General features: G+C 42.1%; 3 protein-coding genes across 3 annotated transcripts; 2 read left to right on the forward strand and 1 right to left on the reverse strand.

Annotated features, from left to right (window-relative positions):
* Positions 1-641: 641 nt before the first annotated feature.
* Positions 642-1,658, reverse strand: LOC308314471 (endonuclease domain-containing 1 protein-like; the record flags this gene model as incomplete). The annotated part of the gene is made up of 2 exons (XM_080762102.1): positions 642-1,253; positions 1,410-1,658. 2 exons carry the CDS (start codon positions 1,656-1,658, stop codon positions 642-644), a joined length of 861 nt encoding a protein of 286 aa, XP_080618228.1.
* A 7,019-nt stretch (positions 1,659-8,677) lies between these two features.
* Positions 8,678-10,216, forward strand: aplnr2 (apelin receptor 2; the record flags this gene model as incomplete). The annotated part of the gene is made up of 1 exon (XM_080762103.1): positions 8,678-10,216. One exon carries the CDS (start codon positions 8,678-8,680, stop codon positions 10,214-10,216), a length of 1,539 nt encoding a protein of 512 aa, XP_080618229.1.
* A 1,141-nt stretch (positions 10,217-11,357) lies between these two features.
* hdac10 (histone deacetylase 10) lies at positions 11,358-22,540 on the forward strand. The gene is made up of 20 exons (XM_080760828.1): positions 11,358-11,441; positions 11,761-11,827; positions 12,395-12,529; positions 13,364-13,460; positions 13,832-13,929; positions 14,672-14,776; positions 15,008-15,076; positions 15,194-15,320; positions 15,850-15,915; positions 16,132-16,191; positions 16,713-16,802; positions 17,366-17,472; positions 17,595-17,662; positions 17,971-18,238; positions 18,452-18,542; positions 18,658-18,746; positions 19,313-19,369; positions 19,547-19,628; positions 20,397-20,585; positions 21,926-22,540. The coding sequence occupies exons 2-20, from the start codon at positions 11,763-11,765 to the stop codon at positions 22,127-22,129; spliced, it is 2,067 nt and encodes a 688-aa protein (XP_080616954.1). The 5' UTR covers positions 11,358-11,441; positions 11,761-11,762; the 3' UTR covers positions 22,130-22,540.
* Positions 22,541-22,741: the final 201 nt, after the last annotated feature.

The following is a 22,741-nucleotide window of genomic DNA, read 5'->3' on the forward strand; positions in this document are numbered from 1 at the left end:
TTATGTCTATATTCTCAGACTGGTGGTTATGTGCATCATGTTATTCTCATTCAGTTCTCTGCTACCTTGAATTTAAACCGTTTTTAAACGTTACAGTTATGCATGGCTTACTCAACTCGCTGTACTAGGACTGAGTATTTTACAAAATCATCATCTGGCCTCTTTGCATTGCTGGTGAACGTCAGCACTACACTCTATAGTCATGTGGTAAAATGTAAAACTGTTGGGCTTATCTATATTTTAAGAAAAGTGCTGCAGAGTTGGGTGTATGTTTCAGAGTCTATGCAAGTGAGACAAGTGATATATAAGAGCTCCACACCACGGTGTGTGCACAGATGAATGGTGGTAACACACAGAACGTGTGAACAACTGAACACAGAATGTACTGTATATTATCAAAATCATAAAGCACAACAATTAATCTACTTGATAGTTAATATAAACTATTAAAACAAATGATCAAAAATGTAGCTGTAATTTAACATAGTGTAATGATTGAAACATTTTATCCACTGCCTGTAAGTTGTATAATATGGACATGGATGTTCATAATAACCTTCTTTTGTATATGTCAGACTCATCAGATGTCCAACTCGGTGTCATTGTAGCCACGCCCTTATTTCTGTTTCCCCCACATAGTCTTAAAGGGAATACCCTTTAGAGGACTTCAGTGACATTTGAGGGGTCACACAGTTACCGTAGAAGATCTGAAAGGAACTGTCAACATACGTGACTAACCGAAGGAAGTCTTGTAGGTCCTGTAGGGACATCTCCTGAACCTGATTGTTGTCCTTGTCATTTAGCCCGTGAGAGCCGAACGCCGGGAACTTGGAGCGTTCCTCGGGCGGTGCATTACGATCAAAGTTGGGACAGCAGTAGGCTGACCACAGGAACGTTGGTATGGCCACCCGGTTGACGTTGTTCCGGCGGATGGTGCGCCCCGAGGTGGTCACTCCGGTCACCACGTATGCGGTGCCGCGGCAGTAGTTGTTCAGCCTCCTGCGGATCTTGTGCTTGTGGTCCTTCCACGGACCGATGTTGAACCTTCGGTCCTGAGGGACCACATTGGTCAGAGCATATGTGGCAGCCTTGTCATCGGGGTTGTCCTGGTGCTCGTCTGGATTCAGTTGACCGCGCTCATAATTCACAGTGTCCGAGTAGTCTAAAAGCACGGCCTGGGACTCTTCAAATCTCCTCTGAAGATCACCAGCAGGGAAGACCTCCATGTTTCTTGAACCAGATGATATGGAGAGCTGGCAAGATAAATCACCTATGAGTCTACAGACTCTAGACTCAATTGAAAAATAGGCCTATCTAGAACTGGCGGAAGCAAAAAGGTCGAAATTGAATTAAAATGTTTGAGAATCATTATAGTATATTTGTATAAGTCAACGCTGCTTGATCCCTACCTGTGGTTCATACATCCAGGAAGCCTCCGTCTTTTTGGAGCCATCAGAACGCTTGAAGATGTACGCAGAGTAAACGGGGATGAGATCGCAGGTGTCATACAGGGTGACAAAGCGAGGTGCACCGTTGTAATACTGGCAGATGATCTGCAGTGAGTCGTCACCGAGTCCTCGAAGCAGTGTGCCCATGTACAGGAAGTCTTTACAATCAGATGAGAGTTTTTCCTGAACTTCTCCTCTCACCATCACCATGATCAGCAGAAAGGTGAGGGCTTGAGTCCCTCCGTTGGAAAACATTGCACAGCAACCTGAGGGGAAATGATCCACTTTAACCGTGCATTTGATCCCAGGGACAATGTCTCCTCCTGTGCGGGTTTGACTGCTCTGGCACATTATGAAAATGTCTTATCATTTATTTTAATATTATGGGCAGTCTATCCAGGGGGAATTGCAGGCCCTAGTGAAGGCTGTAATTAAAATGTCTACCCTCGAAAAATATAAGATCTCAAAGTCGGTGCCAATTCTAGTATATTGATACAGCAAAATACACAAGTATCCAGTCTTGTCTTGGAAAGGGGAGGACATGTGCCCTCGTTAAAACAGCAGTTGACACAACTGACCGATAGGCATACTGTTCACTTGGAAAGAAACAGGTTTGGTTTAAAAGATGTTTGAAGATTTTGAGAAAATATGGTGACCTCTTATCTTGATGGGGAGAAAGGGAACAACTGACTGTTGTTGATGAACTACTGGGGAGGGGATACGCTTTGTGTGTTACAAGGTTATTTTATTTGTATTTTTACATGTTTGACGTCTGTGTCTTATGCTTGTTGGAAAATAAATAAGTAAAAAGCACATTAGTGAATACATGATGGCTTCAAATAGTTAAGCCATATAAACAAAGTGATCGGAAATACTGCACTTTTCAACTGTAGTGTTATAGTTTCAAGAAAGAAAGACTTTAGTTGACAAGGGAGAAGCTTTGAATTTCACTTCCCATCACCCCTCTTGGCCTGCTGTTTCCCACGGCAATAATCAGACCCTGGTTAAATGCAAGCCAGTCTGTATTTGCCACTCCTTTCTCTTCCTTCGGTTTATAAATAAAGCTGTGTTTGTGTGTGCATGTGTGTTTGGGGGTGGAGTCTATTTACCAGCTTTTCCAGTGAAAGAAGACTGGAATGTTTCTGAAACGGTTCCTATAACAACAGATAACTGGCTGACCCCTACCCTGCTGGAAACCAACACTTTGACACTGTTGACCAGTGGCATCTTATCTATCTGTCTGTCTGGAGCCTTGATACAAGACTGTTTGTGTGTGTGTGTGTGTGTGTGTGTGTGTGTGTGTGTGTGTGTGTGTGTGTGTGTGTGTGTGTGTGTGTGTGTGTGTGTGTGTGTGTGTGTTTGTGTGTGTGCCACTAAAGACAGTCTCATGGTTTATCCACCCAAACACTCCTTCCCTGATCATATTTATTTTAAGAGAAGATATTTTCTGTGTACTGCTTTACACATGAATCATTCTGGTTTACAGAATTATTTTGTGACAACTCTTCATGTCACATTGTGATTTTTGTTTTTGTGGAGCATGACAAAATCATTTAAATACAACTTGTACTTCATTCAAATAATTTCCACTTAGTGGACCTTTAATTTGTACTTTAATACATTTCAGAGCAATTGTTGTACTACTATTTGCTTTAGCATTGAGTCTGTAAGAAAGTAAAGAAACTACCAAATAAAAAAACAACGGAGAATGCACAAAAAAATATTTCACACAGTTTTACACCTGTAAACCTGTGATATGACAATTAGTTCATTCTGACCCTTTTTTGGGGTGCTTCCAGACAGGAGTCACGAAGATTTCTCTTCCGGGTTTTTAAACAGCTGGTGGATGGAAATGAAGTTCCATCCACACGGCAACTTGCAGCATCGGCCAGAAAACCGGAAACGCTTTGTCGACGCTGTACCCATAATAAATGTGCCCATAAGTTATGGGCACATTTCCTAACTAGAACTGCACTCTGTTGAGTGCCTACTTGCTTGTTGCACACAAGTAGGCCATGGCCTACTAGTGCGCAAGCAGAGCGTGCAAGTACTGTAGACCGCGGCGCTACAAACTTTCAAATCTCAGCCTCTTTGTGAAAGAACGTTTGCAATATTGAATTATTATGTTTAGCTATTTGCTACGTACCTTGCTTTTGGATGAAACAAGTAGTATTTTGAAGTATGGTAATGATTACTTATGCCTCTTATGGCAGTGGTGTCAGATTACATACGGTACATGTATACATATAGGGGCATTACCTTTAGTCTACCCGATACTGAAACATGTCATCGTTACGTCACCATCGATAACCAATTATACCCTGGCATTGGTACATATATTCATCACGTCATGGGACATACGCGGAAAACATACCTGCACGGTCTGCTTCCGTATGTCCGGTGCCAGCATTTGACATCATATATTTTGCTGCTAAGGGACATTGGTACATATCTTCAACACGTCATGGGACATACACTTCGTAGCATGACGGAAAACATACCTGCACGGTCTGCTTCGTGCCAGCATATGACGTCATATATCATATGCTGCTAAGGGACATACGCACCGTAACCTACAGTACATTACTTGCATGCTCTGCTTGCTTCCATTTCTTAACCTCAGACTTCCCAGTAACTGACAACATTGTTTCCACACTTCCATGGAACAGTGAACAAAAGTTTTGTGCAATCATTGCAATGAAATAGAAAATACAATATCTTCACTTTGCTACATTACTAAATGCATGGTCAAGGACCACATGCAATTCCTTCACGGACGTGAGTCACGTGACAAACCACCAGTGGTCCAGGGACCACCTGCTGAAAACTTCTACTTAGAGTACAGCATAGGTCCAAGTGTATTCACTCTCAGCTACTGATATTCACAAACACTGCAACAGGAAATACGTAAATAAAATAGCTACTAACTCGGGTATATTTTTATTAAACTGATTAATTTTGGATGTCCTGGAGCTTGATTGCAGGCTCATGCTGAGGATGTGAGGAGGTATTTGTTCAGCCTGCTCTCTTCCTGAAGTCATCAACACCACTTGATGTGATGTGTCCAACAGCAGGAGAGGGAAGGCCGTTCCATGCTGTTACAGCAGAGTGGACGAGTGAAGGTCTTGACAGGAGCTTTTCCTGTCAAGACATGTGTTGTTAGCCAAATGGGGAGTGACAAGGCACTTGGTGGTAGGTATAACCTTCATGGTGGTTCAGCCTGGGACGTGAGCTGTGGGTAGCAGCTCTTTCAGATACGGTGGACAGTTGGGAGTGTGGTTGGGAGTGTGCAACTTGAAAAGAACAGTTGTTGCAGCAACTGTTCTTGCTCAGCTTGGTGATTATAGCAAAATGCTTTTTATGGCATATCCTTCATCCACACCAATGATCTTTAGTGTCTTTTTCTGGATGATACCTAACTGAGGCATTCAAAGCTGATATGTGAAGATGCTCATTTAGATTATGGAGGAGCAGTAAAACTGTAACTTGCAACCCCCGGGCAATAAAGAACTTCAGACTTCATTTCAAACAAAGCATGGCTTTAATAGAAAACGTTGCAGAATAACACATACACGTCTATTTATTATAAGATCCTTTATTCATGCCGTAAATAATGTTTAGCATTATAGTTCGTTATAGTGTTTTATTTATTGTTGCATTGGCTGTTTTATGTTTTGTTTCAGACCAAGGATCACAATGGAAATAATTCACTGACTTTATTGTGTTTTTAATTTTTATCCTTGATGTTTTTGTGATACGCATGTATTTGATTTATTTGATTTTGCACAACAGAATAAAATGCATAATACCCAAGTTATTTCCCCGGTAAAGTTAACAGCTAACTAGTTGCACGGTGAAGTAGAAAACCCTAGTAAGATCCCAAATGATATTGAGATGTACTTCATTGGTATTGCAGAAAAAAGATTCCCTACCAAAAAACATGTTTCCAATTTATATAAGGCGTTGGATGATATTTCTCAAAACACATGGTACATTAAGGATAAATGGGAATTGGAACTAAATATAATCATTGAAGACAAAACCTGGGAGGATATGTGTGAAAGTTGCCACAAGGGAATAAATAGCCAGATGTGGAAGGAATTCGATTGGAAACTCAAAACTAGGTATTTCAACACTCCTCTGGTCATCTCCTCGTATGTGAAAACACCATCCATAGAACTGTGTTGGAGAAATTGTGGCGAAATCGGGGACCATACACACATTTTTTGGGACTGTCCAATAATTGCAGGGTTTTGGAAAAAGGTTAATAAGGAAATCGAAAAATGTTTGGGGTTGAATATTCCTTTTGGTCCTGAGTTATGTCTGCTTGGTATTATACCAGAGGAGGTGCGTGCATGGAGTTACATATTAAGGATACTTTTACTGATTGCTAAGAAAATGATAACAGTAAATTGGAAGGAAATAAAGCCACCTACTATAACCCAATGGAAGCAGAGACTGAAGCAGGTTTATATAATGGAAGAAATTACCGCAAGGCTACAATTAAAAATGGACAGTTTCATACTTAGATGGACTTCTGTGATATTGTATCTGGGTGTTTCAATATATGTGTAGAGGTTGTTGGGTCTGGAAAAGTGTTGTGTAGTGGTTGTTGTGTCTGAAAAAAAATGCTTTTATGTATGTATTGTGAGTCATGTCTCCAGCTAGTCTCCTCATGCCTAACTCAACTTGGAAAATTTGAACTATAGTTATATCAAGCTGTTTTTATTTTATTTTATTTTTCTTTTCTTTTCTTTTCATGTACTGTATTTTTTGTTTCTTCTGTTTTTTGTTTTCATGGATATGTTTCATTGTTGTTTGACTGTTCATTATTATTATTTGGTGTAAAAAAAAAAAGAAAGAAACTTTTGAATAAAAACAAAAAAGAAGTAGAAAACCCTAGAGGGGCTTATACGAGAACGGAGAACATCACTGCTTATATACATGCAATTAGATTATTTTTTTATTATTAAAAAACAATACAATAACAACAAAAAAGAGATCAAAACAAATGGGGATTAGGATAACAAAACAATATAAAAGTATACTGAACAGAAAAGACAAAAACAAAAAAATGTTTTACACAAAGCAAAGACATAATGCTACCATCATGTGAAATAAAAAGTGAAAATAAGGATATCAAGTTTCTTTTGTAAGTAGGTAGGGAGGGTGTGACCGCCATCAGATGGAAGTGAGGATGTATTTTTATTTTAACCATGGAATCTAATGAATCAAATCAAAATCCATCCAGGCAAAGCACGAGTACTCAATGATGCTCCTGAACTGTGTTTTGTGGACGCTGGCTCTGCCTAAACGGATCAAGCTTGTTGACCATAGCTTTCACTGAGTTTCACAATCCCCCAAAATGTGCTCTATCATGTTAGTTTGGCTGCTTCCTTTAGCATAGCGTCATCAAAACACTGCATGGGCATATGGTTATCAGTGGCACTTTCCTTCTTTCCGACATAGGAAAAGAGCAAAGCACATTGAAATAGTTGGAATGTTTACACACTGTTCAAACAACAATCCATTGAATTAAAGGCTTTATTCATTAAGACTACCCTAGATGTCCTTTGTCTTCTACTAGGGCCTACTGGTCTAAAGAGCTGCTGTAAACCCAATGTGGATTTGTTGACTGCCTTTTATAGTATGTCATACATGGAGCACAAGGGGTATGCGTGTTTATGCACACACTTCAGTGTACCGTGTGTGCATTTTGTGTGAGTTTATGTATATGACCGTATAGATAGACAATATGACAGAGCATGCTGGGGGGCTGTTTGTCTGCTTGTGTGGCTTCTATTTGCATGAGTCTGTGTGAATTTGGGAGGTGAGGTGAGTTTATTGTGTCTCTCAGGAGGTGTGAGTGTTTGTGTTGGGGGTGGGGGGTGTTGGGGTGAGTGGGGTATTTGCAGGTCCTGTAAGCCTCCGCTGGGGTGGTCCTGTTTTGATGAGGGAAGACCCTCTGTCTTTCTCTGTGTGTAGAAGAGAGGGAGAAAGAGAGAGAGGTGGGGAGGGGCGGTCTATATATTCCTTGAGAGAGTTGAGAGGCAGACAACTATATTTTCGTACTGGGGATCAGCAGAGAGGACAACACTGGAGACAGACAGAGATTAACGGATATTTCGTGGTGGACTTGCTTAAGGTAAGGATTTGTTTTATTGTGGATGCACACAAACAACATAGTAGAGACCAAGGCACTCATTTTTTTGGCTGATGCATAACGAGGATTAAGCACCTTCAACCTGCTGTAGCTACATTATTGTTATGCCAGTTTTCAAAATCAAAACATTTCAAGATCTTCTAAAATAGGCAATCTGCAAGCTCACAAAAATCATTGGTTGTGAGCTTGTAGATCAGCTACCGGTATTTATTTATTTTTAAGATATTTTTTGGCTTTTTCTGCCTTTAATGATAGGTTGAAAGTAATGACAGGAGGGGGGGGGGGAGAGACAGACACGCGGCAAAGGCCATCGGGATCAGGAGTCGAACCTGTGGCACACCGTCAGGCTGGTGCCCAGACGGTTGAGCTAACCATCCGGGCCTAGATCAGCTATTTTGTATGACAATGTATGTATGACAAAGCATATAGTGTATAGAAACATGCATGCATTGCAGCACACTGACCTTCATCAGGGTGTCATTCTGCACCATTTGACCAAAGTCAGTTGGTGTAAATAAAGCAGGACTAATAGTCCATCAGTAGGAATGGTTAACTTGACTGAAAATGCATTCTTCTTCAATTTGTTTTACTTCTGGATTATTATTAATTTTTCATTTCCTCAGAATCCTGAAACTACATTTTACATCGTAACAGGGCTTGCCTTTGATGCATCACTAGACTGATGCATCGAAGCCTCTTTTTTATGTGGAAATTAAATTATACTAGTTTTAGAATGTTTTAATTGATCAATTCTATGCACTCGGAGTAAAATTACTGTGCATGCACTCGAGGCACAATATATAGCCTCAGTTTTTCACTTTGTATTCCTCTGTGTTTCCAGAGCTCTCAGGTGAACAGAGAGACAGAGGAGAAAAGGAGGACAAGGAATCGTCATCTTACTTTTCTGTACAACACTCAGGAATCATACCGACAAATTGTCTTTCGGTGATATCGGACGTTCTCAGAAAAGAGTGGGGCCTCCTCCAGTGATTTACATGGCAGAACCTTTATCATGAAGCAGACGGCCTGACACAGACAGACACACAGACGTGAGACAAACAGGAAGATGTCAGACCTAGACCTTGTCCCCTCCGCATCTCCCTCTCCTCTGCCCCCCCACTGTGACTACAGCGACTGGTCCCCCTCCTTCTCCATCATCCCAACAGTCTACCTGCTGGCCTTCCTGGTCGGCTGTCTCGGAAACAGCCTGGTGCTCTGGGCGTACCTGGACCGAACCGATGGCAAGAAAGCCACAGCTGGACATGAGAGCGGAACGGGAGGCCGATGTGGTACAGCCCGTTACACTGACATTATCAGTACCGGCTGGAAGAACATCAGTTCTAGCAGGGTCTTCTGTGGACTCTTCCTGAAACAGAGGGACAATGTTACACCCCAAGTATACACCGTTAGACAAAGCTACAGACTTTCATCTCATCTCTCCACTCCCTCCCCCCCTCCTCCAGCGTCTCTTCCTCGCTCCGCTCATTCACTGACAGACTCCCTGATCGCTAGCTTGGCATTAGCCGATCTGTGCTTTCTGGTAACCCTCCCTTTGTGGGCAGTCTATACAGCGCTGGGCTATCACTGGCCATTTGGGCAACCGCTATGTCAAATAAGCAGCTTCCTCACCGCACTCAACATGTACGCCAGCGTGTTCAGTCTCAGCATGCTCAGTGTGGAGAGATACTGGGTTCTGATTGGACGTCGGCACTCGGGCCACCACGCTCAACAGGGCTGGAGAGCATTTTGGATAGTGGGAGGAGTTTGGGTGTTGGCAAGTGTCCTGGCGCTACCTGGTTTGGTGCTCCGATCCGTCAAGGAGGTGGATCTTTTCGGAGGACATGATGAAGACTACGACTACTGGCTGCCGGAACCGACTCAGCCGGAACCGACTCAGCCAGCCAATCCCGGGGGTTTCCTCCTTTCCTGCCAGATGGATTACTCCATGCTGATTGGAGCAGACCTGGACGAGACAGAGCGCGAGAGGGCCGAGCTGTGGTGGGCGGCGGCCTTAAGTTTAAAATCAACCGCCTTTGGCTTCCTGCTCCCACTGGTCATACTGCTGGTCTGCTACTGCTCGTTGGCCCGCCTCCTCAGCAGACATTTCGGCCGCGGTCCTCGGCCTGACCGCAGACGCCAACGAAGACTTCTCAGGGTCATCATAAGCTTAGTGCTGGCCTTCTTCCTGTGTTGGCTTCCTCTCCACGTCAATAAGACTGTGTCCATGTTGTCAGAGTTCGGAGTGCTTCCGTACTCCTGTCTGTTAGACCAGGTGTTACTAGCCGCTCACCCATATGTCACCTGTCTGGCATACCTCAACTCCTGCCTCAACCCACTCCTCTACGCCGCCTGTGACTCCACCTTCAGGAAGAGGTGTAGAGGGGCTCTCCTCCGGCTGTGGTGTATGAGACTACGGGCGAGAGGAGGGACGGGAGGAGGCGATGAGGAGGATGGCGAGACTAAAGGAGGTGAGGAGAGAGAAGAGAGAAGCTCTGCCTTCCCCACACGGACTCAGGAGGAGACAGCAGTTAGGATGGATGAGGAGGAGGAGGAGGAGAGGACGGAGGGTGGGAGGGAGAGGTTGGCAGGATGCCCCAGCGGTTAGAGCAGTGGCTCTCAAACTTTTCCATTTCATAGACCCACAGTGTGGTGTGGAATTAGCCCCCCACCCCACCGTAACTCTGAGAGAGTACAAATGGAACCAAATGGACCCGTGAGGACGGATCCATTTGGTTCCATTTGTACACTCTAAGAGTTACAGAGCGATAAGGGTCCATTTTGGTTCTTGACCGTCAATCATTTTGGTGGGGACATCCTGGAACCACACCAAGGACTCCCATGGGGACATCCTGGAACCCCACCAAGGACTCCCATGGGGACATCCTGGAACCACACCAAGGACTCCCATGGGGACATCCTGGAACCACACCAAGGACTCCCATGGGGACATCCTGGAACCCCACCAAGGACTCCCATGGGGACATCCCCGAACCCCACTTTGAGAACCACTGGATTAGAGAGACTCATGTGGCCCGGACCCCAGAGCTGCAATGCCACTGGTTCAATGCCCATGTGTTCCCATGTACTTGAGCAAGACACTGAACCATTTGAAAAGACTTGAAAAGATGGTCAGTAGAAGCTGGGCCTAAGAACAGTGTGGACTACTAAATATTTACCTTTTAAGAAGTTTAAAGGAAATACTTAATTTGCTTTGAAATTTAAAGCAAATTTATTTTAATTATTTATGCTGTAGTAACTCTAAAAAGGAGCAACTGTTGTTTTTCTCAGAGTTGAGAAGAGATTCTGTAGACAGTGATGTAATCCTTCTGAAAATAAATGGGCTATTAAAAAAAGGAAATCATTTCAAGAGACATTTAGTTAATTTACTGTCAAATAGTGACGTGAGAAGTTTCATTGGCTGGCACTGAGAGACACTCCCAGATGGTTTCCCACAATGGAAAGATATTCCCATATAAATCTAAGTAGCCTACAGTAGGTTTCGGGTACTTTCCACGTGACATGAGATACATGTATGTTTTTTATTCGTTGATTTATTTATACCCTGTGGTATTTTTAGAACGTTTTTGTTGTAGCACTGAGGCAAAGCCTGTATTAAAGTATCTGAAGAATGTCTGTGAACAATCTGTATGACGACGAAAATAAAGTCATTCTGAACTTTTATTTTGAAGGATATAGGCTGCATTCAGTTGATTTGGTCACATGACACTACAAATATGTCTGCGCCCATACTTGATTGTGAAGTTGTCTGTTCGTTTGATACTTTTACCATATTTTCCAATTCAAGCCATATTTAGGCTCTTGTTCCGCTTGTAAGTCTATTTAGGTCTTCTTATTCAGCACTTTAATACTTACAGCTGCTAGCTAGGTAGTCAAATACAACAGATTGTGCACCGTGCAGTAATTTTGTAAGTATGTTTGCTGCGCGTAAAATCAAATGTGCCAAAATGTTAACGGTGGTCATTTTAGATTTTACTGCAGGAAACTTACTTTAACTTATTTGCCTGGCTGCAGGGCCTGGCTGTAAACAAGTTCTTGAGCTTAGTCCAGTTACCCTGGGTAAACATAGTACCTTTCTTTTTCTTTCCTTTGCCCTTGATGATATACGCTCCGATCTTCTCTGTCTGTCAGAGATGGCGATGGGAACAGCATTGGTGTATGATGAGGAGATGACCAAATACAAACTGCTCTGGGTTGAGTAAGTTGATCTTCTCACTGCCTAGCCCTGGTCCAGCGCGTCTCTCATTAAACTCGCGACCAGGGCTACTCACTCACTGCATAATCTGTGAAAGTCAAATGCAAAATGTTAATATTTTTAAAAAAGGTAACGGGATAGGTGGCAATGAATCTTCCCACTCAAGGACGAATGGGCACCTCGGAATTCATATGAAAGTGTCCATGAAACAGTTCTTTTTGAAAACAGAATGTGCCAAGTTGCAGCTCTGGACACGGATGCCATCTTGTGGAGGAACGCTGCTATTGTAATTCAACATGGTGTGACTTCACATTTTCAAAAGTGGGTCTCGACCCCCCCCAAAATAACATTTGAATATTTGTAACTTTTGATGCAGCCAGTAATGGTCTTTTTCCATTTCATTATGTATTATTAAAAAGCACGTAAAGACCTTAAATTGTCTCTTTACTGTCATCAAAATCATGTAGGGACTCCTGACCTGCTACAGGTTGAGAAAGACTGATAGGCTTAACGCTTAAGTAGTTAAGCAGTAATAGAGTGATGAATTTATGATCAAAATTCCTCCCTCAGTCCAGCGTGTAAGATCGAGGTGCCTGAGCGTCTGACAGTCAGTCATGAAGCCTTGGTTCTCAGCGGTCTGGCTGAGCGCTGTGTCTCCATCCCAGTCCGCGAAGCAACTGATGGAGACATTCTGCTGGTTCACAGGTCAGGCTAAGCTCCATTTTGGTTACAAGTGATAGGATGTACTCACTCATTTATTTGCAAGCAGGCACACACACACACACACACACACACACACACACACGTTGTGACACGTACTGTACGTACATAAATGCATGCATAGTTACTTTGCATACTGGCAAGCACATGTACATGCATACAGTACTAACTGCCACGCACATGTCATGCATACATGCTGGCTCACGCATACGTACGTAATGCACACACACACACACACACACACACACACACACACACACACACACACACGTTCACATAATGGAGAAACATACAGCGACACCAAATATTATTGGTGAAGTAAGGTTACATTCACAAAAATCATTGCATAGGTTTTCATGATACAAAGTAGCCATGTCACTCAGTTTACCAACTCGCCGCGATTTAGTGCATTTTAGTTTTTGCGACCCACAGGTTGAGAACCACTGATTTAGCTGACCATTTAATTGCACAAAATAATTTGATCACTTTGGAAATGAACTATAACATCTGAGTTTGACATACTACACTATGAAGACGGCATGTTTGCATAACAATGAAGACATTGATGAAGAATTTTCACTGCAGCGACTTGGTATAAGGGCTTGTGTGGGGGCCAAAACGGGCTTGTGTGGGGGGCCAATAAGGGCTTGTGTGAGAGGCCTTTTACCATTTAGGTTGCACACATGCTAGCACATTAAGCACACACACACACACACACACACACACACACACACACACACACACACACACACACACACACACGTGCATGCATACATGTGGGCACGCTGAGCTACATGTGTCTTTCTGTGCACCCAACAGCGAGGAGTACCTGGAGGCAGTGAAGAAAACCCCTTCCATGAGTCTAGACGATCTAATGACCTTCACCCAGCAATATGGAGATGTCTACTTTCACCCGGTTAGTTCTGGGTTTGATGTGGTATTTGTTGAGTGAATTTGTTAAGTAATTGTTTCAGCTTTCAAAGAATCCCACTGCCATAGTCTCAGTAGCTCTTTTTGATCAATTTTTTTTAAACAAATTGCATGTTAATAAATGCATTTTTAATCTCTTAGCAAAGCTTGGTTCTCTTCTGTTCATTGATTGTCTATGTAATTTTTAATTTTGTATTAATTTCTTATGCTTTTATTGCTTGCTTTTACCTCTGTTTAAGCTTATTGTTTTTGTATTTTTGTTGTTGCATTTGATAGTAAACAACAGACAGGTGATGAATAAATAAAGATGATGATTATTATTCTACTTACCGCTAGCTAATTGTTGTTTGGCTCCAGAACATCTACCACTGTGCCAAACTAGCCATAGGTGCCACTCTGCAGCTGGTGGACAGTGTGATGATGGAGAAGGTGAAGAACGGCATGGCTCTGGTCAGGTGAGTTCAGCTGTCCTGACAACAGAGTGAGAAACAGTGTTGTCTTCGTCGACTAAAACTAAGATGAGAAATGTTCGTCGACTACCTTTTTCCACTGACGAAAACTAAATGAAAACTAAGCTATGATGACTAAAACTAAGACTAAATATAATGACAATTTCATCAACAAATAACTAGACTAAAATGTTAGGAAGGGACTAGTGGACAAGAGATCCAGTATAAGTCATTTTACAATTAGTTGCATGCTGAAAACCTTTCAGCAAGTGAAGAAAACAGTCATTACGACGGCATTTAGGGAATTTTAGGCCGGCCAAAATGTAACTGTAGATTTAGTCGACTAAAACTAGACTAACACTAAAACATACCAGGTGACTAAATGTGACTAAAACTAAATTAAAACTATTCAAGAAACTATGACTAAAACTAAAATCAAAATGTGCTGCCAAAAACAACACTGGTGAGAAACAATATGAACGCCCATTATTGCGAGTCTCCCTTTAACCACTTGAACCTTAATGTCCCTATTCTGGGATGAACTTTAGGCAAACATTGCAGATCTACAAGCTCACAGCACGTCACAACGAGACTTTAAGATTTCGGTGAAGATATTTAGTGTTGAGTGAAAACAGCACCCCCCCGCTGGGTGACTCAACTCAGTATATAGGGTTTGAGTGGTTAATGAGAGAGTGAATCTAATGGTGTTCATTTTATTCTTTTACATTATCTTCTTCAATGTTCATAGACCTCCTGGACACCACAGTCAGCGCAGTGCAGCCAATGGCTTCTGTGTGTTTAACAATGTGGCCATTGCTGCTCGCTATGCCAAGAAAAACTATGGTGTCAAAAGGTAATGTGATTATTCTTATTGCATTACACTGAAGCAACTATATCAAAACCACAAGTGCTTACAACCATTTTATGACTTTGTTCCGTATACACTAAAGAGCGTAGAGACTGGTATACAGTAGCAACTTTGTAGATAAATTAATATTGATTGTTGTTAATTTAAATAGGCTGCCAGTGACCAAGTGGTCAAGAATTGTTACATCTTTATATGGGTTTGTTTTTGTTTACTCAGGGTATTGATCGTTGATTGGGATGTGCATCATGGCCAAGGGGTGCAATATACCTTTGAGGATGACCCAAGGTGAGGCTGCGGCCTTTAGTTACAGTATTTGGGGTGTGATATGTTATTTGACGTGCCGTTTGGCAGGAGATATATGGTATCTTGGTCTCCTGAATGTTCATTATGTGTGCATGCCAGTGTTCTCTACTTCTCCTGGCACCGCTATGAGCATCAGCGCTACTGGCCTAAACTCCGGGAGTCAGACTACGACAGCGTGGGAAAAGATAAGGGGGCCGGATTCAATATCAATGTGCCATGGAACAAGGTAATCCACATCTGCTAACAGTGTTGTTTTTGGCAGCACATTTCTATTTAGTTTTAGTCATAGTCTCTTGAATAGTTTTCATTTAGTTCTCGTCACATTTTAGTCACCCAGAATGTTTTTGTGTTAAATGTCATGAGATTTTAGTTTTCGTTTAGTTTTAGTCGACGTAATCAACACTGTCTAATAATATGTTTTATTTAGCATACTAACGGCAGCCTCTGCTGGCCTACGTTAAAGATAATAATAAAATGTAATACATTTTACTCTAGTGTCTAATAAAAACATTACCTTGTATTACCTGTATAAACACTTCTTCACTTCAACTTCAACAAGTTCTCATCCTGGGTTCATTCATGAAAATATGTCTATTCTAAGTTACAATGTAAAATAATTATTACAGAGGATTTGATGTGATGTAAGAGAATAATTAAGTTGCCTATAAATTGGATGTATCTTATGATGTACTGAAAGGGAAGGGTATCTTATGATGTACTGAAAGGGAAGGGGCCTCTCTTTAATGCTTGTTTAGGTGGGTATGGATAACAGTGACTACCTAGCAGTCTTCTTTCATGTCCTGCTTCCTGTTGCTTATGAGGTGAGTCAGGAAATGCAGCCATTCCATATTTGTCATGCTATAATGCTTGCAGATGAACCACTTAATCCCTATACTGTATACTTAATTATGCAACTGATCAACAAGCTTACAATGCGTCACATTGAGACACGTTAACACAAGCTAACGAGATCAGCCACCTGGTATCTGGTTTTGTCATTTCTGAGTTGTTGTGATTCTTGTGATTTTTCCTCACAGTTTTGTCCTGACTTGGTCTTGGTGTGTGCTGGGTTTGATTCTGCCATTGGTGACCCAGAGGTGAGGTGCTTGGTATTGTTTACTTATAGATGGTATAATGCACCTTGTAAGGCACCTTGTAACAGCAGCAAATACAGATTGTATAGAATATGTAGTCTAATAATACATAGGAATAAACAATTCAGCAGGACATCTGCTACCTAGGCATACGATACGATATAAATTAGTACGGTACGACATTATACAATATGACTAATATTGTCCACAGAAAATGAAAAAAGGCCAGGACGGTTAGCTCAACCGCCTGAGCCAGCCTGACGGCGTGCCGCGGGTTCAACTCCCGATCCCGGCGGCCTTTGTCGCGTGTCTTCCCCCCCATTTCCTGTCAGATTACTTTCAATCTATCAATAAAGGCAGAAAAAGCCAAAAAGTCTGCAACTGAGGTTGGAAAACCATGATGTAAATGTAAAAGATCACAGCCTTCTTACACGGTTTTCTAAATTAGTTGGGTCACGATAAGACTGTTGAGTACACTGTACCTGAAGAGAATATTGAAATATTATGAATTTTGTTATTCTCAGGGTCACATGTGTGCCACTCCAGACATCTTCGCCCACCTCACCCACCTGCTGATGAACCTGGCAGGAGGAAAACTGTGTGCTGTTCTAGAGGTCGGTGTTGCTATTTACAACTTCCAACCTGGTGTCCCTATTTTAGGCATGTCATTAACTAACAATACACTTAAGCCAAACTTAAAACGTAAAGATAGCAGAGCTACAAGCTCACCAGCTTGGAGATTGGCTATTTTTAGTATTCATCGTACATAGTACATCAGGAGCAAGTGGTTGATCACCCTGCTGGGAAAATGACTCATCTCCCGAATCTAAAGGTCATTTTTACACACCAGGAGTGACGTGAATAAACTATACGAAAAAAGTTACATGATTATTTCACATGACATTTTTACTTCATTGTGAAAAATAAATGCCACGTTATAATCTCGCTCATTGTGCATGTACTCATTAATAATTAATGCAAATGAATCGCATGAAATAATCGCTCCCGGTGTACCTTCAAGTCCCTTAAAATATCCTGTACTCCATTCTGTTACATACTCTAAAGACGTAATATGAGACATGATGTTAGCTTGAAAATCAGTTGTTGTTGGCAAGCGACACCATTGTGCAATAGAGAATTATATTATAAATACACTATTGTCTGACTGCCTTTCCAGGGGGGATACAACCTGACTTCTCTCGCTCAGTCTGTGTGTCAGACCGTTCAAACATTGCTTGGAGATCCCTGCCCTCCACCCAAAGAGCTGCCTGGTCCCTGTAAAAGGTTAGCTTGGCTGTCAAGTGTCAATCAAATGTATGTAATAAAAGTGTGTGCTGGAGCTACAATTTGCTGATTGGGAAATGGCAATGAATGTCATGTTTACTTTCTTTCCTAATCTACATCAGTGCTGTTGAGTCCATACACTGTGTGCGGTCAGCCCACAAGCAGTACTGGAACTGTTTCAGTCACGCAGGTATAATATTCACTATTCACAATATCGTTTTGAAATATTGATTACTACTATTAATTAACTACTATTGATTAGTTTCAGTTACCGGTATTTAATTTTTTATTTCTCTGGTTGATTTGAGTTTAGTGCATAAGTCATTTTAGGTTTAGGAAATGACTACTTTAGATCTAGTTTTAGTCTTATTTTTAGTTTCTCAGGTATTATGAGGAAAGCTTTGATTTACAGAAGCTGAAAATGGTACGATGATGAAAGAATGCATGATATCAATCATATCACATAATGATTGAGGAATCTTGTATTTGTTTTTTTAGCTGATCTTCCAGTCTCTGAGCCCAGCACTAAGCGCTGTAAAGCAGAAGAAAAGCAGCCGGCCGGGGGAGAGCATACCGGTGGAGGGGTACAGGAGGAGGACGGAGTGGAAGGGGAGGAGTTGGAGGTGGTGTGGCCAGAGCCTTCCCTCCGCCCTGCCCCTCCCGCCCATACGGCGGTGGTTCTCCCTGGCGGTGAGGCGCCCCCAGACGGATGTATGCCTTTCACCTCACAGCACACTCCCAGTCCAGTCATTCTCAACAGACTCAGGTATGACTATGGGAGCTAGCTATGGTGGATTTGATCAATATTTATATTTTCTTACTGGCAGATTCAAAAAATGTCTATTGACTTTTTCATGTCAAGGATCCCCCAAAATATTCTGAATTTGGCCGTGGTCCCCATCTCAAAGTATTTTGTTCCAGGGAGCCCCCAGGAGCAAAGATTTGAGTTAAAAATGTTTGCCTTTTCTCCCATCAAAAGGGAGAGTTTCTCAGAGGGGTCAGACGGTGAGGACACTCTCACAGCCCTTTGCATTCTCATCGACCTCGTGGAGGAAATGGAAAGAAACAAGGTACAGTACAGTGAGGGCCTCGTTTGTATATCCCTTCATTGGAGTGATAAAAGGTCAACGTGTGCTGCCTGCTGAACACATTCCTTGACAAATATCACTGTCCATTTTCCGTCAGATCCGCAATGGCCTGGCGCTGGTCGGTAGCGTCTCCACTGCCATGAGGTGTGCTGTTCAGCATGCTGTGACCACATCACTCACCAACCGGTATACCTCACCTTGACCTCGAAACAACCTCTTCAAATGGTTGCTGTGTCAGGCGGAAACGTAACCTATCTCCATATTCCATGATCCGATTGAACATACTACAGCAAAGTATCAAAAGCAGATCTGCTACTTTTGCTATTTGTTTTATCTGAACCCTGAAAACAGAACAGTTTTGGACATTTGAGGTGTCCACCCGATAAGTCGAAATACTACCACAACCACTGTACTATGGTTCTCATCGTCTGGTCCGGGGACCACCAGCAGTCCAAATGGACCTTCGAGAGTGTACAATGGGTTATCTCTGAGAACCCAACATTCACTGTAAAATCCACATTGTAATTTAACTCTGAGAATTACAGACCCATAACGGTCCATTTTGGACCCCTGGTGGTCCCGAACCCCATGTTGAGAACCAATGATTTTTATGCAGTTTGTTGCTAGGCAACCCATTACATGTTTACTGCGTGGCTTCTAGGGGTCAAGCTGGCTAGAAGTCTGTGTTTCTGACTAATCTCGTCTAATCTCGCAAAGACGGACAATGGAGGTAATTGAATACTTTAACACAGGGTTTTGTTGGTGTGTGTTGGAGATGGAGTGGACCCAGCTCATTTTACACATGATGGGTGAGCATTTATTTTGTTATTATTAATATTATGTGAATGTGTCCTCCTCAGTGAACATATACAGAGTGAACATATAATATAATATAATCTATTACTGTATATTATACAGTAATAGAATGAATCCAGTGATTCCACATCAGTGACATTAACACTGATCTCTTTCAAATGTTTCTGCAGGAAAGCCATACTGGTGCAGATCAGTGCTAAGGAGTCAGAGGTTAAAAAATCCAAATATCATTTTCCGGTGTATCTGAAGAAGGTACAGTGGTGATAAACTATTTAATCAGTGAAGACAAATAAATTATAATTGTGTGTGTGTGTGTGTGTGTGTGTGTGTGTGTGTGTGTGTGTGTGTGTGTGTGTGTGTGTGTGTGTGTGTGTGTGTGTGTGTGTGTGTGTGTGTGTGTGTGTGTGTGTGTGTGTGTGTGTGTGTGTGTGTGTGTGTGTGTGTGTGTGTGTGTGTGTGTGTGTGTGTGTGTGTGTTGGTTGATGGAATAAAGATAAATTAAATAACTAACCGAAACTCCCTATAAGCTATGTCTAAAAATGATTTTAAAATAGTTTAGCGGTGACAAATGTTTTCGTCCATGCTAAACCTTTTTACTATTTTGAAAAACATTTTTTAATAGTTAAAATAGCCAATCGACACGTTGTGAGCTTGTAGACTGGCTATTTTAACTATTCAAAAATGTTTTTCAAAATAGTAAAAAAAAAAAAAAAAAAAGGCAAAGTAGTTTAGGGATAATAGTTTAGCATGGACAAAAGAGCCCTTAATGTTTGTTTAGAGCCTTTTTAACAAAAACGTTTGCCAGACAAATCTATGGACTTTAATATTTGTTTAGCGCAGTAAATGACAATGTAAGGCATCATCTGTCTGATATAAATACTGCCCTCGCAGATTCTCAGATAGGATCTTCATAGACGAAGCCCAAAAATCAGTAATGTGCATTATTCACATGGCTATAACATGCATTTGCATAATTATAATAATAATAATAACCATACAAATGCGTTGGCTCTTCCACAGGGCTGCAGTGACGTAGCAGGGTTCATGCAGACTGTGCTAAGCATCCTCCTGCCGTTAGCCTACGAGTACAACCCTAGCCTGGTCCTGTTGGCACTGATGCCACACAGTGGTGTGTTCCACGATGCATGGCTCCAACTCACTGGTCTGCTGCAGAGTCTGGCACATGGGCACACACTGGTACTCATGCAGGTGAGCCTGGCGTGACGCCGTAACGTAGCAATAATCAATCATAATTGTAGCGTCTGTACAAAATTCAAAATGTGAGGACAGTTTTGATTTTGTCCTTAGTTAAGTGGTTGTGATATATTAACCTAGCCTCGCGTTGCGATACTAATATTCCACTGCGCTGTGCTGCGTCCTCGGGGGCGGGGCATATGCAATAGGGGCGGATGAAGTCTGGCTGCGCCAGGCTAGTATTAACCCTGGTGTCCCTATTTTGGGCAATTGTTTTATTAATTAATTGTAATTTTAAAAAAAGTGTCAAAGTATAGGGCTTAAAGTGGTGAAAGTGACTTTAAATCCTGTTCTGTTGTGGAGAGAACTCCATTCCCAATACATTCTGTCTCTATGGCGTGATCCCAACACACATCATGTGTTGGGAAGCCGTGTTCCAAATTCTTTGTCTCGGCGGCTCATCTGATCATTGCCAAAATTGCCATTCAAAAGTTGTAATTAAAATCTAGTTGAAGTTCAGTCTGCTGTTCATAAAATGACTGTTCTCATGGTATTTCTTTGGCTCTTATATTCTTATAGATAAAACACCTAATCATTCATAGAACATCTTGCTGGTATAAACCTAGTATCTTATGAAAGATCTTTACAAAGAGCATACCAGTGTCTTTCACAATAGAAATAGAAGCCGCCTTCACACCTCAGTTCACCACAACATACTTTTCCTTTCCTTTACATTGTCCTACAATGGCTGTGTAACCAGTACACCTCAAGTTCAGGCTTTACGGAGTAGCATTTGGTTTAAAGTTTCAGAAGTATCAGTAGTGGCCCTGCAGGTCTAATCAAATTGTGTGTGTGTGTGTGTGTGTGTGTGTGTGTGTGTGTGTGTGTGTGTGTGTGTGTGTGTGTGTGTGTGTGTGTGTGTGTGTGTGTGTGTGTGTGTGTGTGTGTGTGTGTGTGTGTGTGTGTGTGTGTGTGTGTGTGTGTGTGTGTGTGTGTGTGTGTGTGTGTGTGTGTGTGTGTGTGTGTGTGTGTGTGTGTGTGTGTGTGTGTGTGTGTGTGTGTGTGTGTGTGTGTGTGTGTGTGTGTGTGTGTGTGTGTGTGTGTGTGTGTGTGTGTGTGTGTGTGTGTGTGTGTGTGTGTGTGTGTGTGTGTGTGTGTGTGTGTGTGTGTGTGTGTGTGTGTGTGTGTGTGTGTGTGTGTGTGTGTGTGTGTGTGTGTGTGTGTGTGTGTGTGTGTGTGTGTGTGTGTGTGTGTGTGTGTGTGTGTGTGTGTGTGTGTGTGTGTGTGTGTGTGTGTGTGTGTGTGTGTGTGTGTGTGTGTGTGTGTGTGCGTGTGTGCGCGCGCGCGCTTCCCAGGCGTCTGAGAAGCTGTTGGTAAACTCCACAGCCTCTGCTCTCCAGGGGAACCCTGCACCTTCTCTGGGTCCTCTGGGAGCTCCTCTGCCAGAGGACATTGTGTCCCTGGAGAGACTTAGACAAAGAATGCAGCAGGACTGGAAACTGCTACAGACCACAGATGGAGACATGGGAACCAAATCAACGTCAGATGAACATCGTTAGCATTTTGGAACTCCTAATGATGTAATTCAACAGCAGTGACATTGTGTAAAATGTGTAAAAATGTTGCTCGAAAGAGATACACACAAGTGATTCATTCGGTTTTAATGTGATTTTTGTTCTCTGACAGCAGTGCCAGAGAAGCAGGGCATTTGATGAGTACAAGTGAAGCATTTCCTTGTCCCGATAAAAAAGAAACAACATACATTTCTGTATTTTGATATGATCTTGTTTCAAATTATTTTTGCCTAATTAAGTTTTGCCTATACAATTAAAGTGAGTCCAAATTCTTAATTTCCCAAAATTACATTGTCATATATACACTGTGTGCATTTTAACAAACATGGTATTTTAGTTTAGCATGGGTACTGTACTACGCATATACAGTAGTCGTCTTATAATGATGTGTCGCAAAGGCTGTCGGTTCAATTCAAGTCATCTGGAAAACCGAGTGGGGAAGTGAATGAAAGATGCCCATTTATCCTTGTGCAAAGCACCTAAACCCATGTGTCGACCACATGAACCCTACCCTCCCTATTTTGGGCATGTCATAATAGGCAGAAATATAGGAACATTTGGAGAAAATGGGCAAACATTTGGTAAACAGTAGAATGC

This window comes from Protomyctophum bolini (genome assembly GCF_963924005.1).
Source record: "Protomyctophum bolini genome assembly, chromosome: 4".
NCBI lineage: Eukaryota > Metazoa > Chordata > Actinopteri > Myctophiformes > Myctophidae > Protomyctophum > Protomyctophum bolini.

Bases quoted from the DNA above. Each gene is read 5' to 3' on its own strand.
- hdac10 (XM_080760828.1), top strand. From the start codon at position 11,763: ATGGCGATGGGAACAGCATTGGTGTATGATGAGGAGATGACCAAATAC. The intron at 16,803-17,365 runs GTCGGTGTTGCT...CTGCCTTTCCAG, and splicing joins AACTGTGTGCTGTTCTAGAG to GGGGGATACAACCTGACTTC. The intron at 18,239-18,451 runs GTATGACTATGG...TCCCATCAAAAG, and splicing joins GTCATTCTCAACAGACTCAG to GGAGAGTTTCTCAGAGGGGT.